We start from the raw sequence: 17,866 nt of genomic DNA, 5'->3' as shown, positions 1-17,866 counted from the left end.
TAGTTAGACATAAATTAACAAAATTCACCTTATAGTTCCTCTTAATTCATAGAGTTCTCACTAATTTTGTGAATTAAGAATTAACTATTTGACCGGCACCTAGGCTCACTAGGCTAATCCTCCGCCTGCAGCGCCGGCACCCTGGGTTCTAGTCCCGGTCAGGGCACAGGATTCTGTCCTGGTTGCTCCTCTTCCTGTCCAGCTCTCTGCTGTGGTCCGGGAGTGCAGTGGAGGATGGCCCAAGTGCTTGGACCCTGCACCCGCATGGGAGACCAGGAGAAAGCACCTGGCTCTTGGCTTCAGATCAGCGCGGTGCACCGGCCACAGCACACCGGCTGCAGCTGCCATTGGGGGGTGAACCAACGGAAAAGGAAGACCTTTCTCTCTGTCTCTCTCTCACTGTCCACTCTGCCTGTCAAAAAAAATTTATATAATATTAATAGCCACTCTGTGTTATCCAAATTAGTAGCAAATCATTGCAATTAGAGAACAGCTTCTGTTAACAATTATGGCCAACTCATTTTCTGTATACTTTAGCCAGATATGAAAATGAGGGCAAATCCTTACAATTTCAAGAGCTAAATTTGAAGCTGCATGCAATAAATGAAAGATAAGTATCATTTTGTTTGGCTTAACTTAGTGTTTCAAATAAAATTTAAAACTTAAAAAATTTGATTTAAAAATTTAATAGGAATATAAAAATTATACCTATTTATGGAATATTATGTGATGTTTCATTGTGTGTACACATTGTGGAATGTCCAATCAGGTTGAATATATTTATCCTTTCATTCATTTAACATTTATTCATGAATATCAAACAGTATTATGAAAGTCACAGTAAAAATATAATTTTAATAATTCGATTGAAATACCTAGCATTTGGAAAACTCAAGTTTGGATCCCTTCATGATTACTGTACCAATAAAAATATTGAATGGATCAAGATTTTGAAGAAGATAAACTAAGACAAGACCTATAGAAAATATAGGCATTTTTAAAATAATTAATAGAGAATAACTTTTTAAATATTAAAAACAAGCATAAGCTAAAAATAGTATATTTAACCACATAAACGCCTATATGGCAAAGAAAAAATCATCAAATCAGTCAAGGGACAAAATGGAAAAAATACTTATGATTTGCATCATAATAAAAGACGGGATTTCCTGGGCCAGCAGTGTAGCATATCAGGTTAAGCCACTGCCTGTAATGCCAACATCCTGTAAGGGCACTTGTTCAAGTCCCAGCTGCTCCACATCTGATCCAGCTTCTTGCTAGTGGGCCTGGGAAAGCAGTGGGAGATGGCCCAAGTGCTTGAGCCCCTGCCACCCATGTGGGAGTCCCAGAGGAATCTCCTGGCTTCGAATAGGCCTGGCTCTGGCCTTTGGGGATATTTAGGGAGTGAACCAGCAGATGGAAGGTCTCTCTTTCTGTCTCTCTCTCTCTCCTTCTTTCTCTGTAACTCTACCTTTCAAATAAATAAGATAAATTTTTAAAAGAGGGACTGGATTTCCTAATCTATAGAACGGCTCCTAGGAGTCAATGAAAAAGATCAGCAACCCAGTTTTTTCGAAATATGGACAAGAATATGAATAGGGTTTATAGAAAAGAAGAATAAGTTGGCTGTTAATCATGTAAAGGATACCCAAGTTCACTCATAATAAGAAAAATATAAATTAAAACTTCTGAGATATTAGTTTTCACTCATAAGACTGGAGATTGTTAAAAAGTTTGTTGGTGCTATGTGTCAGTAAGAATGTGGAAAAACATTTATACATTCTGGAGTAAGTGTGTGTGCATATAATCTCCTTGGAGGGCAATTTGACACTTTGTCAAAATTTCCAAACCTTTTGCTTCAAACCAGAAGCTATTGCTATAAACAATGTCACTTGTTTATGCAGTTATGTATTAACAGAAACAACCCAGCTTTCCAGCTCCAAGTTAGTAGTTAAGTTATACTACTATTTTTATTTAAACAAATATAAAATATTCACATTTTCATGACTTTAAATATTATTTGTTGACCCAAGTAGTTTACATTGCTTCTCGAGTAGTTTGTTATTTGTTCTGTTTTTTGTTTCTCCAATTGTCTGTTCTCCCCTGTGATTATCTTATAAATATTCAGATTTTCTCATTGTGTTCTAGGAGTTCTAGTCAAAGCTTTAAATCCATTCTCAGTAACTTTCTAGTGCAACTGCAAAATTTTCAGTCTATGACTCAATTTATTTTTTAAAGATTTACTTATTATTTGAAAGAGTTAGAGAGAAATCTTCCATATGCTGGTTCACTCCCCAAATGGCCAAAACTGGAGGGGCTGCACCACACTGAAGCAGGAGCCTAGAACTCCATCTGGTTCTCCCATGTGGGTGGCATGGACCATCCCACTGCTTGGACCATCTTCTGCTTTCCCAGGTGCATAGGCAGAGATCTGGATTGATAGTGGAGCAGCTAGGACTTGAACAAGCAAACCAATATGGGATGCCATGCCAACATCGCAAGTAGCATTTTAATCCACTGCATCACAGCACTAGCCCTGACTCCATCTGTTTTTTACTCTTGGTTGATTTCATTGCTTCCTCCTTTGCTTGTCCTCTCCCTTTTTGGCTTTATTCCTTCATTTGTGTGAACACATCTTTAAACAATCTCGAAAAAAAATGTAAAAAGAAGATAAATTTCTTAGATTTGTCTTAAAAGGTTTTTATCCTACTTTGACATTTAATTGATAACATGGCTTAGAATTCTAAGTTGAATATTACTTCCCTCAGAATTATAAAGGTTTCACTCCATTGTCTTTAAACATCAGTGTTGTTGCTGAGAAGTCTAATACCTTCTGGATATTTGTTCTTGGTTTTCCAAGAAGACAGAAAACAATAATACTGGTATCTAATATTCATCATTCTTCTAAAACTATTCATTCAAGAAAACAGAAGAGAAGCACATTTTCTACTTTCCATTTCTTCTTGGGTAGAGTTACATTGAGATCTCCTTCTCTGTGCCCTGTGAGTCATGGTTAAACTTTAGATGTGAAGATATCTTTTTTTATTTATAAGTTTTATTTATTAAAATGTCATTAATGGATATCTTGATATGTGGTGAGCAAGTATTTGCCATTTAGAGATACTCTTCACTTCCTGGGTTCTACCTTCCAGGCTATTATCTTATGTGAACTCAACAGTACTTTGTTGGATATCAAAAGTTGAACATTGGTGCTCCCACTGTATTTAAATTTGTTATTCCAATATTAACACTCCTAGAGAAAACAGATACCTCCAGAACAAAGAAGGAAGACAGGTGAAAGAATTTTTAAAAATAAAAGTACATTAGTATGTGATTTAGTACCTTTCAAATTTCTTTATTATAGTATGAAGTACTTTTCTCTCATAAAATTATAGTTTTCACTACTTAATTGCAATTACTTTATCTGATTTTTACTGTATAAACCATCTTCATAGTTGTCTGCATTAAAAATTTAAGCCTTTCATGTTGTGTGTAATCATCTCTTTACTGATTTATTTTTTAATTCTAAAACTAGTAGATTAAATTTCTTGCAGTTTGGCCCCTCATATTGTGAACCCCAAATACAAAAAGTCATTGATGACATTAAATTTGCTATTATATTTGTACATGTTTTCCATTCTTCAGAAGATGATGAAAAGCATTTTAAAACAACATACATATTGAATTTTCTTTCTGTCTGCAGTAAAACCAAGTCTCTATGTAGCAACTGATCTATGTCAAAGTCCAAAATTTCAGACTATTATCATATCAGACTAACCATTCAAACTGAATCTATCATATTCCCTTGGATAAATCATCAAAATAGGTGATACAAATGGATTTGACAGACCATGACCTACCCATTTTTTACTTGTCAACCGAGCCTTGAGTTAAATCAAACCATTTCATTTATTAAGTTAAGGCCAGACAAAAACAAATCTACATAAAGTTTTTCATAGTCAAGAATAATTACAAATATGAAATTACTAATATATGGAAGTGCTTATGATAAATGAAAATGAATCAAGAATAATTATCAAATATGAAACTATGATTTAAAATGACAGACACATTTAAAATAACTGTTTATTTCTTATTAACTAATGGTTTATATAGGCACTTTGATCTCTTAAATTCATGTTGTTTTTTTAAAAAATGGTAGTTAATCCTCATCAGGGTAAGAAAAATTAAAGAATGCAGTTATATTTCTTCCTCTTATGAAGAGCAAACTCCTCTAAATAGATGTATAGGATTCATTTTTCAATGCTACCCCATAAAGATGTAAAAATAATTTGGATTATTGTGGTATCAAGTGGAATTTGTAGACAAAGAATATAATTATCTAAATTAGATTTTTTGTAGCTATTGAAATTAATATTGTCGCTACTTCATTATCAAGAGCAATGTAAAAAATCAAAGTCTGAGCAACCCATTCAATACCTACTAAATGCAAGCAATGCACACTGCTAGGTAATATGCACAGTGGAAAGGAACATGGTATATACAGCTTGCAAAATAGAAAGTTTCATAACTGGAACAAAGTTCATTGTTAGAGGAAAGTTCGTGGGAAGTACAGATGTTCCACGACTTCTAGATCCACATTTTATATACCTAGTATTTCATTTATAGTATTTTCAGTTTTACTGGTAGAATCCATAGTCATTGAGAACAATCTATTTGTAATCTTTAGAATAATAAGAGATGTATTTTCTGACTCCAGAAAATATGGGAAAAAGGTGATTATGAAAATATATATGCGTGCAACCACAAGGAACAATCATAATTCATTGTGTTCCATGCCTGAAATGCTTCCAGGGCTTTCAAAGAAAATGGTTAAGTTTTAGAAGGGCTATGTCTACCCTCTACTTTTTAAATTGTTGAAGTCAGGAAAAAGTTATCCATCCAATTTCAGAAATTGTTGACTGCAGCTGGTAATGATTGAATCACTCCCATCCACGCTAATATTTCCTGAGATTTTCTTTGGTGATGGCTCTTCCTGTTACTCTCTTATCAGTGTTACAGAGATGGTTTGTAAGGGCTTTTTAAAAGTATGCAGAAGAGAGTCTAATATTCTGTACTTCAAATATATCTAATTTCTATTAGACATTGACAGCTGCTTATGATATGATTGACTTTTTAGATAAACATAGAATTCCTTTACTGAATATTTAGCACTCTAAAGAAAATTCTTTTGAGTATCAGAATAATTCTGTGAAGTAACATATAACTAGTCTTCCTTTAATTTGTTAGCACATTCTTAAATTCCACTTACAAATAATATGAAAAGTACTTCCCATGACTAGACTAGATGTCTATTATATTTTTACTTACTTTGCTTAAGCTGTTATAAAACTTATTTCCTGTCATAGAACAATTCATTTTCAGAAGAACCAAATATAAATACAAAATGAGATTTCACTCTGATGTCCCAGATTAGAAAAGTTGTTCCCACCATTTCATGTTAAAGACATGAAACAGATAAACTGTTTTCCGTTTTAATTTTGTACATTCTATTTGAAACATAGAAAATCTTCTAGTAGTATTTTAAGAATTTATTCATATTCTTCTTAATCTTACATTTCAAGTCTATGAAGCGTACTCCAAATCCATAATCATAACATTTAAAATACATTTACTCACACAACAATTTTATTGAAGTGGGTATTAGGTATCATATGTACCTCAGCATCCCTAGCAAGAGAGTACAAATAATGCTTTAAAATGAAGCTTCTTTTTTTACTCCAGCTCCTTTCCTTTATTGAGAAGTTATGAATGTATCTTGCCTCTTTTCACAAATGCAAATGTGTTGAAATACAATTAATCTACCATATTAACTGTACTAAACATCTGCTGTGTTTGTTAAACACTTCAAAATCCCGTTCCGAACCAGTTAATTCTAAGTAATTTCTCAGTTAAATATTTACATGGGCTTCCACGATGATAAGCCTTGGTTTGTCTTATATAATCAGCAGATTGTCCAGAGAGAGCTAAGTGAAAAGTAGCACATTGTAATAGCTATCCACTGCAACTTGAAATGGTTTAGCTGGCTTAGAGTATCTTTTGCATATTTTTATCCCAGTCAAAAGAAGTAACAGCCTTATGAATTCCTTTCTTTGTCAACATTTTTAATATCCAGAATTCCACTTTTAAAAACAGAAAGAGTGTCTATATAGACACAGGCAGATGTTCACATTGTGAATATCCTAAATATGTTCTCAAGCTTCTCTTTCAGAAAAGTGATAAATCTGTACATTTGTGAATTTTCTAGAAATAGTCTGATTTACTGCTATTTTTATAGTGGTCAAAATCAGTGGGAAAATTAGCAAAAATGGATAGGCATTTTTAGAAGTTAAATTTTAAATTGTACAGATTATACAAATGTACCATGTGTACACAGACATTTAAAGATTATTCTAACTAGAAAAAATTATATAAATCTTTAAATGCAAAGCAGTAGTTAAAAACTTGAATAATGTCTATAACACTGATGATATTACAGATGAAAAATTGATTCGTAAATGAACCATAAGGCATACTCTTAGACATCAGAGAATGTAATGACCATTTCATATAGAAGAAAGCAGACAACACTAAAAACTCTCCAATGTTGTATAGAAGACAAAATTTTAAATATTAAAGTGAATATATGGAGAGCAAAAACCTGTGTCTTGAGGCCAACACTCAGTATTGTTACAAATGTGCATTGCGTTCCGTCAGGAAGTGGGATAGGGCATAGCAGAAAAGAGCCTCCTTCCTCTAGGACTTGCAGTCAGTGGAGGATAAATGATGCACAACGACCTTTTCAAAGCCACAATATAAAAGACATATGGAAAGAGTTCTGATACAACTGCTGAGCTCTGTCCAAGTTTAAATCTGATTAACTGGAGCTTAGGTATAATCTAATGCATATAGTAAGTGATAAATAAATCCATTATTTGACTTTACTAAGTGGGGGTAATGACCTGGATAACAGTGAACAGTTATCCCCAAAATTTAATCTCTTAGTTCTTGAAAAATATTCTTCTATACAGATTAAAAAGAATTTCTAGGAGCCGGTGCTGTGGCACAGTGGGTTAAGCTGTCTCCTGCAATACTTGTATCCCACATGGGCCCTGGTTTGAGTCCTGGCTACTCCACTTAAGATCCAGCTCCCTTCTAATGTGCCTGAGAAAGCAGTGGACGATGGACCAAGTAATTAGGCCCTTGTACCCACCTGGAAGACCCAGATGAAGCTCCTAGCTCCTGCCTTCAACCCGGCCCAGCCCTGGCTGTTGCAGCCATTTGGGGAGTGAACTAACAGATGGAAGATCTCTTGTTCTCACTCTCTGTATGTCTATATCTATCTGCTTCTGCCTGTCTGTCTCTGTAACTCTGCCTTTCAAATCAATAATTAAAAAAAAAATAATTTCCAAATTGTCCATCAGATTCTTAACTGGGTCTCAGACTTGGCAAAACATTCAGAAAGCATGCTAGTGGGTTTATGGAGGGCAGTTGGTGCCTTAGCTTATTATTTTGACCTTGCACACAAAAGCTTCTCATAAATATTTTCCATCTGTTGAATACATTCTAAATCAAATTTAATATTCTTGTATTATGTTGGCTTTTGCTACATTATAACTCCAACTAGGAGTGGGTTTTTTGATCCTATGTATTCAGAATTAAGCATACTCCCTTGAAGATGCTTGGTGTATAAATGTTTTGGTATTTCATGTTTAAAAATACTCAAAGAGCTATCAGCATTTTGATGAATATCAAAAATATTACATGTTAGTTTGACTATTCATGAAATGATAATAGTTTTCCTAAAAGTAAAAGGGGAAATTTTCATCTGGAGCCAAGGTTGTGTCAGTTTTATAAAAAAAAAAAAAGTTACAACTTTCTATAACTTTATTATAATAAATACTTTGATATATTTGGATTTTGACTTGTTCTTCTTAGTACATTAGGAATTTACCACCCTAAAATTCATATCATTAGCCAGCTTCTCTTGGTTATTTATCATTTGGCAGTTGTCTTAAAAACTACAAATAAAATTGATTACTTTTTCACCCCTTGGTGGTATTCCTGCCTTAATCAATAAAGCATAGCCTCCATATATCTGCTGAAATGTTAAATTGTTCCAAAAGTAGATTAAAAAGTGAAAGTGATAAAGATATTTTTATTCATCTTTTATGGAGGATACAAAGATTAAGGGGAACTCCGAACTGATGACAAATGCAGGATTTTTTGGTGCTAATGTTTTTGAAAGTTAGTTACAATAATTTATATTGAATTTTGAGTTTTATGAAGTTAAAAGTATCTGAATGAAAGCTAAAATATCTATCTTTTATTCAAAGTTAAAATATATGAGAAGACCTTGCCACACAGTGGGTTGTGCTGCCACGTGGGTTACTTGTATCCCATATCAGAGTGCTCAGCTGTTCCATTTCTAATCCAGCTTTCTAATAATGCAGCCTGGGAGGCAGCAGATGATGGCTCAAATGCATGGGCCTCTGCCACTCGTGGGAGACCCAGATGGAATTTGAGGCTCCTGGCTTCATCCTGGTCCAGCCCTTGTAGGCATTTGGAAAGTGAACCAATAGATGGAAAATCTCTCCCTCTCCCCTCCTCCTCCCCTCTCCCTTCTCTCTCTCCCTCCCCCTTTCAAGTAGATGAAAAATAAACAATTGTAAATGAAATAAAAGTATTTGGCAATTTATATAAATATGACACTGTTTTTATGAAAAATTAAAAATGAATGGATGTATGTGTGATGACAAAGGGTCATCATAAGCACATCTGGTATTTTAATTTAAAGGCTAGCTGTGACTTTTAAAGATAAAGGTCATATTATAAAAATGAGTACTAATTATCTTTAAATTGAAAGACAAAAATATTTCTTCTGAAATGAAGATTAATTCTGACTTATTTGAATATGTATCATTAGACTTTTCAGTTATTCCAAACCATTAGAGTCACTTATCATATGATATATTAATTATAAATATTTAAAAACCCTTGTAAGCCTTTACCCAGTAATTTTATTAGAGTGTATTGACTTCCAACTGTGAATTGCTTTCACTAACAGGTTAATAACATGTGAGTGATATAGAAATTAATTTGTGTAAGATACTTTTTTTTAAAGGTTTATTCATTTATTTGAAAGTCAGAGTTACACAGAAGGAGAAGGAAAGGCAGAGAGAGAGGTCTTCCATCCGCTGATTCACTCCCCAATTGGCCACAATGGCCTGAGCTTAGCCAATCCGAAGCCAGGAGCTTCTTCTAGGTCTCCCACATGGGGTTCAGGGGCCCAAGAACTTGGGCAGTCTTCCACTGCTTTCCCAGGCCATAGCAGAGAGCTGGATCAGAAGTAGAGCAGCCAGGACTCAAACCAGTGCCCATATTGGATGCTGGCACTGCAGGTGGTGGCTTTAACCACTACACCACAGCGCCAGCCTCAATATGTTAAGTACTTTAAAGTATGGGGGCCCACACCATGGCTCACTTGGTTAATCCTCCGCCTGCGGTGCCAGCATCCCATGTGGGCACCGGGTTCTAGCCCCGGTTGCTCCTCTTCCAGTCCGGCTCTCTGCTGTGGCCCGGAAAGGCAGTGGAGGATGGCCCAGGTCTTGGGACCCTGCACCCACCTGGGAGACCAGGAGGAAGCACCTGGCTCCTGGCTTCAGATCCGTGTAGTTCTGGCCTTAGCGGCCATTTGGGGAGTGAACCAGAGGAAGGAAGACCTTTCTCTGTGTCTCTCTCTCTCACTGTCTAACTCTGTCACCAAAAAAAAAAAAAAAAGAGAGAGAAAAAGAAAAGAAAAGTAAAATATGGTGACTGTGAGACTGAAACAAGGCATTTGTGGAGAGAATCAGGAAAAGTAAGCCAGATTTTCTGAAGATCAGTTTTGCTGTGATGTGGACAATTTAGGGAAAATGTGTAGAGTCAACCAGGAAACTCAGATGAGCAGAAGTGATTATTGAAAGAGATGTAATACAGAGAAATAATGGATCCAAACACTTTTTAGAGCTCAGATCAGTCAGAGATGGTATCCAGGTGTGAGGGATACATTTGAGAGAGGGGTGGATGAAGAATGAATTCTAGATTTCTGGCAAGAGCACTAGGAGGGTATTGTATGAGTTTATTGAGTTGGGAAATGCTGGAAGAGGACCCAGTTGGGAGAGATGGTGCTGAGATCAGAGTTTGATGGATTCCTGTGAGATAGCTGAGGGTCTGCCTAGCATGCAACTCGAAGATAAACTGGGATTGCAGATCCCAGGATCACTGGCTTCAAGAGCCCAAGACCCTCAAGTATATGAGGTAATGGAGAGCAAATGTGAACTGAGAAGAAAATGAACTTGAAATCCCCCACATTGAGCTGTTGAAAATGGAAGGAGGAAGCAGCTAGAAAAACAGAAGAAGCCACAGTAACTGATACGATTTTAAAAATATAGTAACATCATCATTTTGAATTTCATGTTTTGACTAGGGATTCCTGTGTAACAGTAAAAATCAGAGGACTTCCAAGTTAACAACACCTAGGGTTTCCTAGACAGTTTTAGCACTGAAAAAAATGACTGTTTTCTGTAACACTTGACAACACTATGAGAAAGCTTTAAATGATGCCCGTGATGCCGAAAGTTAAATGCTCTAAATCAATATGTTTTCTTAGAAGATACTTACAGATCTACTCTCCACCAAAAATGTAGTGTTCTTTATAGAGTTTAAATATACAGACAGGTTTTTTTTTTGTTGTTGTTGGAAATACTGTTGCCATTTATTTGTGGTAGTTTCATGAAGTGTGGTTCCAGTCAAATGGTGCTTTTCACTGGGAGTGAACATTAAATCTCACAGCTGGTTTGGAATTACTCTTTTGGTCCTTTTCTGGAGTTAGCTACAAAGATAATCATAGAAGAGCAATTCATCATTATTAATGTATTATGTAGCTTAACCTTGGCAGAGCTCAAGTTACTTTAAAAGTTTGGTTTAATAAATGAAACAAGTATTATTTTCACAACATTCTTGGTGAGGCAGATGTACTTGAAACTGCCTACTGACATGTGTCTCATTTTCATCGCAGGATTCCCTGGGCATGCAAGGCCCCCAAGGTCCACCTGGAAAAGAAGGTCAGAGGGTAAGTAAACTTGGAACAACTGGTGGGCATTACTAACCCAGGGGTTACTTATTTCTGAACACTGATAAAAATGAAATCAAAATATAGCAAGTAAATGGACATAAGGACAGTATCGAGTATCCAAAGGCTGAAATTTCAGATTTGAGATTTCAATGGAGTTTTACAATTCAGAATAGTCTATATGTTTTTACAACTGGCAGCACAAGTGCAGAGGTATTGTTTGGGCTAAATGAATTAACCCTAATTTGATCTAGAGTACTTTGGTCATGTTTTTAGTTCTTGTGATAAGCTGATGAGTATCTTTGTGGAGGTTCAACCCATTCAACAATTCTATGAAGATTGTGAACATTAAATGCATTTTTTAGCAAATTAAATCATTAACATCAGTGACTCTTCCTTAACTCCCCTTTCATCATTGAGATAAAATATACAGTAAGTGAATAGATTGCAATTTCAGCTGAGGTTACAGTAATGACCATGTGTCTCTGGTCCAGTCGAGTCTCCTCATCACCTGCTAAGAGGAATTCTTGCTGTGTAGTGATGACGGTTTGTCTTCACCTGAACACTGAGGATTTCATTCTTATGGCTCACCACTATCGCTATGTCCAGATCATTCTAAAGTCTCAGAACTTATGTATGTGTGCTTTCCTGTATGATTATTCATGAAGTCTTTGGGTTAAATAGAACAGGTCTGATCAATTTCTGTTACTTACAAAGGAGGATTATGTGAGTTAGAGTGTTCAAGTGACTGCTGAAGTTGGGCTTCTGACTCTGGTCCCCATGTCCTCTCTACTGTGCCCGTTTATTAACCCCATATCTGATTTTTAGTCATTTCCAGTAGTTATTCGCAATTTGTCCTGCTAGCAAATAAGTCTGTTTGTTAAAATGCATCTGAGGGCCGGCGCCATGGCTCAATAGGCTAATCCTCTGCCTTGCGGCGCTGGCACACCAGGTTCTAGGCCCGGTCGGGGCGCCGGATTCTGTCCCGGTTGCCCCTCTTCCAGGCCAGCTCTCTGCTGTGGCCAGGGAGTGCAGTGGAGGATGGCCCAAGTGCTTGGGCCCTGCACCCCATGGGAGACCAGGAGAAGCACCTGGCTCCTGCCTTCGGATCAGCGCGATGCGCCAGCCATGGCGGCCATTGGAGGGTGAACCAACAGCAAAAGGAAGACCTTTCTCTCTGTCTCTCACTGTCCACTCTGCCTGTCAAAAAGATAAAATAAAAAAATTAAAAAAAAAAGGCATCTGAGTTCCCCAAATATTTGAGGTCATATTGTATATTTTACCAAGGTTTACTTTACTGGGTTAACAAAATCTGAATTCTCTTAACTTGCTTATAATATGGATTCCTCACACTTCCACCCACCCCAACCCCAACCCCAACCCCAACCTGCTAATGGTCCTTCTCAGAAAGGACACATTGATCTTCTGGAGATGTCAGGAATGGAACTGGACATGTGTGGTCTCATTTAGAGCAGGGTAATATGTAGCAAGTGTGTCCTGTGCCAGGGACAGTGTCCTTGTATTGCAGCTTCAGGTTGAGTCTGTGATCCTTTGTCTAGTGTCCCACTATTGACTTTTACTGACCTGTGCTCAAGTAAAGACTCCCGTCTTTTATTTTCATGAAAATTTCTATCAAGTCGTATTCTCATTAAAGAAAAATCGTGTTGGCCTTGTTAAATCACACAATAATAATTTAAATCCTTCTTAAATTCCATCTTCTAGACTTTAGTCCCTAGTAGCATTTCATTATAGGGCAATATTTCTTTCAAAGAACTTGAATGCTGTTTTTTCAGTGGAATAGCTCCCAGCTTTATGTCACCTTAAAAGGTAGCCTCCACCTTTCTTCAAATCATTAATAAATCCAGAGCAGAACAGGCCTGAAAATGCTATGTAACACTGGCAGAGTGGGCCATCTTTTCTACAATGGATGTTCTTGTGGCACGATAATCCAGTCACATACATCTGCATTTGAACTCTAACTCCTCCCCACCCACATTTCTTAATTTGATGTGGAAGATAATTGTGAGAGACTTGTCAAATACTAGCTGAAAATGAAAAAATATTCAAATGAGGTTTTTTAAAAATAATAATGCTTCAAGTTGAAATTGTACCTATCAGAAAATGTAGGTTAAAGAATAAATCTTATGTATTTTTTCATAATTATGGAGTAAATTATTCAGATTTTAAAATTCAATCACTATTTTACGTAAATTTACCCCCATTTAAAAATTTATATAGTCCAGATAATTTATATTATTTTTGTTTTTATCTTCTACAAAAAGAGTAATGTCATCTCAGATCCTAAAAAATATAATAGAATTTTATAGACATAGTTTGTATTTATTGCTACTGCTCTTTGACAAATACCATATTTATTAAAGCCTAGGCAGAGAAGGTATTAGAAGCTAGGAGCTTCTTCCAGGTCTCCCACATGGGTGCAGGGGCCCAAGCACTTGGGCCATCTTCCACTGCTTTCCCAGGCCATAGGCAGAGAGCTGGATTGGAAAAGGAGCAGCTGGGACATGAACTCGTGCACATGTGGGATACTGGTGTCACAGACAGAGGCTTAGCGTACTGTGCCACAGTACGAGCCCCACAGCTCAGCTTTTGGACATATAAAAGCAGTTGCAGGGCTGTCGCCTGCAGTCCTGGAATCCCATAATGGGCGCCATTTGGAGTCCCGGCTACTCCACTACTGATCCAGCTCTCTGCTGTGGCCTGAGAAAGCAGTGGAAGATGGCCCAAGTCCTTGAGCTCCTGCCCCCTTGTGGGAGACCCAGAAGTAGCTCCTAACTTCAGATTGGCGCGGCTCCAACCAATTGGGCAGTGAACCAGAGGATGGAGGACCTCCCTCTCTTTCTCTCTGCCTCTCCTTCTCTGTGTAACTCTTTCAAGTAAATAAATAAATCTTAAAAAAAAAAAAAGCAGTTGTATGGTTATGTCTGTATGTGGTAAGGTGTACTCCTATATTTTGATTACATATGTTTGACCAGGCAAGCCTTAGGCACTTTACTCCTAGGCATAGTGTCTTTAGTAAATGTAGTATTTAATTTTAGACAAATCATTAACTTGTTAACTAAGGAGAACATGTATTTGATCAAGAAAATCTCAGGTAAAATGACCCTTTTCACTGCTACTTCATTGAACCTGTTATTTAACTTGGATCAGAGTTCTTCCTTTATCTGGACATCTGTCCCCTTGCTCTGATACCCCCGCTGCTTCATGATGTCCTGTACTTATCCAGCTTGATAATAAAATTCAGTAAGTAAAAATTTTCCAGACATGGAGAAGATTGGTTTCTCTTTCTTAAAAAAGCAGAGATGAGATTGATGCTGTCATTGTACAGTTGCTCAGATCTGTTTGTCTTAGGAATTAATGGCGCTGATCTTGCCCAAATTTACCAGGACTTGCGTGGTAACACACTTTGTTTTTCTTTAGGCTTGTTTGTTTCAGAACTGGTTTATGTGCTTTTCCTCAGATGACAGAAGTAACAAATTATATTCTAATGATTTCTGGATTATATTGTTCCCATTAGGAAAAAAGACGTCAAAGTCATTGCTTCAGGAAACCCAGCACATACTACGAGTCTCAGCTAAGCAAAATGTTCCTTAAGCTGATTTGTTTTTATGGGGCTGGATATATTTTTCAAGTGAAATTATGCTTCTATGGCCTAGCTGTGTTCAACGACAGCTTTACAGAACACAGCAAGCCAATGAGGCAGATCAGACCTACCTCTCAGTGCAGTAAAAAATAAAAACAAAGTAATATTTCTCCTTGCTTTTAGTTTATTCCAGAGGGCTAACTTCACAATTATGAGAATGACCTTAAGGTCCCAATGAAGAGACTTCGGGGCCAGTAGAAACCACTAACCGTTGATTCATATCGTGACATGGGCTTGTATCTGCGTGGGGAGAGAGGTTCTTACAGAGAAGATTATGTATACGGATCGGGTTTCAGCCTCTGGAAGTAATTTGATTAGTTTCACATAAAATGAGGGGGGAGGTAAAATTTGTCATCTCATCTTTATGGGTCAAAACTGACATTTACCTATAAATGTATGTGAATGCATCCACAATTCTGCTTACTCACTAGAACAATGATTGGTGTTCTTGTACCAAGAAATTCTATTACTAACAATAAATGTTAAAATATATATTTGGCCGGCGCCGTGGCTCAATAGGCTAATCCTCCACCTTACGGCGCCGGCACACCGGGTTCTAGTCCCGGTCAGGGCGCCGGATTCTGTCCCGGTTGCCCCTCTTCCAGGCCAGCTCTCTGCTATGGCCAGGGAGTGCAGTGGAGGATGGCCCAGGTGCTTGGGCCCTGCACCCCATGGGAGACCAGGAAAAGCACCTGGCTCCTGGCTCCTGCCATCGGATCAGCGCGGTGCGCCGGCTGCAGCGGCGGCCATTGGAGGGTGAACCAACGGCAAAGGAAGACCTTTCTCTCTGTCTCTCTCTCTCACTGTCCACTCTGCCTGTCAAAAAAAAAAAAATATATATATATATATATATATTTAAAATGATAGTTTTAACTCTGGTCTTAGGTAAGACAAAAATATCTAAAGGACCCTCTTTTTTCTTGTATCTATACATGACCATGTAAATGCACATGTTATAAATAACAGCAGAGGTTCTGGATTTTATAACTAGTGGTTGATATTTATTGCATTTGTTAAAACTTACTGGCATACAGTCAACATCTTTTTACTTTTACATTCACTTCCTGTGAAATTACCTCAGGATGTCTCTATGAGGATCACCTTGAGATGCTATCTGACATTTCTAGATGGATAAATGAGGCATTGTGTATCCTGTTCAGATCTCAAGCAGGAGTGCTGTAACCAACTAAGAGGCCAAAAGTGATCAAGTCTACATTTATAAATGCATGCCTGTTTGCAGAGCTGTACAGTAGACATTAGATATTTGGTGTCTCCCAAATCTGGATTGAACACAGTTGCTGAAGTAAAGAAGTAAGACAAGAAGAAGTGAAAGGAGTTCATATATGTTTGCATCAAACAAATATCTGCAGGAGTATGGTTGTGTTGCAAGGATAAAAATCCTCAAATATGCTCACATTCTATTACCGGGGGAAAAGATAAATCAAAGGAACAAGATACTAGGAGATAATGCCTAGCTCAGTCTAATTAAAGTCAAGTGAAAAACAGATACAGTACAAGATGTAGCACAGACTTTGTGCTAACAGGCCATCCCTTAAAGTTAAATATCACAACTAGTTAATGACAGTGTGCCTGTGGTCCACTGTGGGAAACTTCACTCTAATTAGCGGTCTCTGCAGTGCACTTTAAGCAGAAGAAACAAAATACCCTGAGAAGGCTGTCAACGAGGGAAAAATAACATTATGACAAATTATTTTGTTCCAATACTCATATAGGTAGTAAAACTACAATGAGCTGAGGTTTTTTAAAAAATTCTTATATTCGTATAAGTGAAGGATCAAATGATGCTATTTGTATAGAAACAAAACAAGTTTTCTGTTGTTTGGTTTAGGAAAGAAGAAATGTTTCGTGTTTTTTCCAAGAGAATTCTGACTCTGAAAGGCTTATTAATCTGAATTGACCCCAGAGCTGTTCTCTGCTATGAAAGAAGCACACCCTTCCCTGGACACACCCAGTGCCTGAGGCCCAGAGGCCCTGAGACTTCTGGAGGGAGGGACCTAGGAACATCAGATTAACACAATTTACTGCTAAATGGCAAGGGGAACTTAGTGTCATTCTAGTCTACCACTAAGAAAACTGGGTCCAGAAGCATCTGGCTATTCTCTAACACCGCAGGGCTATTTTTTTTTTTTTTTCAGGCAGAGTGGACAGTGAGAGAGAGACAGAGAGAAAGGTCTTCCTTTTGCCATTGGTTCACCCTCCAATGGCCCCCGCGGCTGGCGCGCTGCAGCCGGCGCACTGTGCTGATCCGAAGGCAGGAGCCAGGTGCTTCTCCTGGTCTCCCATGGGGTGCAGGGCCCAAGTACTTGGGCCATCCTCCACTGCACTCCCTGGCCACAGCAGAGAGCTGGCCTGGAAGAGGGGCAACCGGGACAGAATCCAGCGCCCCGACCGGGACTAGAACCTGGTGTGCCGGCGCCACTAGGTGGAGGATTAGCCTAGTGAGCCGCGGCACTGGCCCAAGGGCTATTTATTCTTTTTCACTCTTCTGGATACTAAGAAACATCTGCCCTTGCTTTTGTGGCCTCTTACCAAAATCCAAGTTTGCATGACTTGAAAAAAGAGAATATTGAGGAGTTCACCAAAGCACTACTTTGAAACCCATTTTATTTTTCTAATTAAGGCCATACATTATAAGGGACAAATACTAATGACACTCCTTTAGTCTGTTTTGTGTCCCTATAACAGAATAACGAAGAGTACTTTATAAAGAAAAAAGTGAATTTAGATCATATTATGGAGGTTCAAGAGCATGACACTGGCATCTGGTTGGCCCTGATGAGGACCTTATGACAGATGCCCATCACAATGGCAGAAGCATGTGCAAGAATTGTGAGCAGCACAAGTGAAAGAGGGGTTCCAAGAAGATGCCAGGCTCCCTTGCTACAAGTCATTCTCCCAGAAACTAATTGAGGGCCATGAGACTTCATCCATTCTCCTGAGATAGCATTAATCATTAATCCATTCATGAGCATGGAGCCCACATGGCCGAGTTTCTTTCTTTCTTCATATGTGTGTGTATTTCAAGTAGACCTTATTTCTTTATTTTTAATAACTTTTTTAAATATTTTATT

General features: G+C 37.7%; 1 protein-coding gene across 1 annotated transcript in view; it reads left to right on the top strand.

Annotated features, from left to right (window-relative positions):
* Positions 1–17,866, top strand: part of COL19A1 (collagen type XIX alpha 1 chain) — a 406,965-nt gene that overhangs the window by 214,251 nt on the left and 174,848 nt on the right. The window contains exon 16 of the mRNA XM_051855528.3: positions 11,060–11,113. Within this exon, the coding sequence (XP_051711488.2) occupies positions 11,060–11,113 (54 nt within the window). The remainder of the gene's footprint in view (positions 1–11,059; positions 11,114–17,866) is intronic.

Source organism: Oryctolagus cuniculus, chromosome 5 (genome assembly GCF_051225735.1).
Source record: "Oryctolagus cuniculus isolate XC-2025 breed Fujian yellow rabbit chromosome 5, ASM5122573v1, whole genome shotgun sequence".
In the NCBI taxonomy this organism is placed as follows: domain Eukaryota; kingdom Metazoa; phylum Chordata; class Mammalia; order Lagomorpha; family Leporidae; genus Oryctolagus; species Oryctolagus cuniculus.
This window is presented reverse-complemented; position numbering and strand designations above follow the sequence as displayed.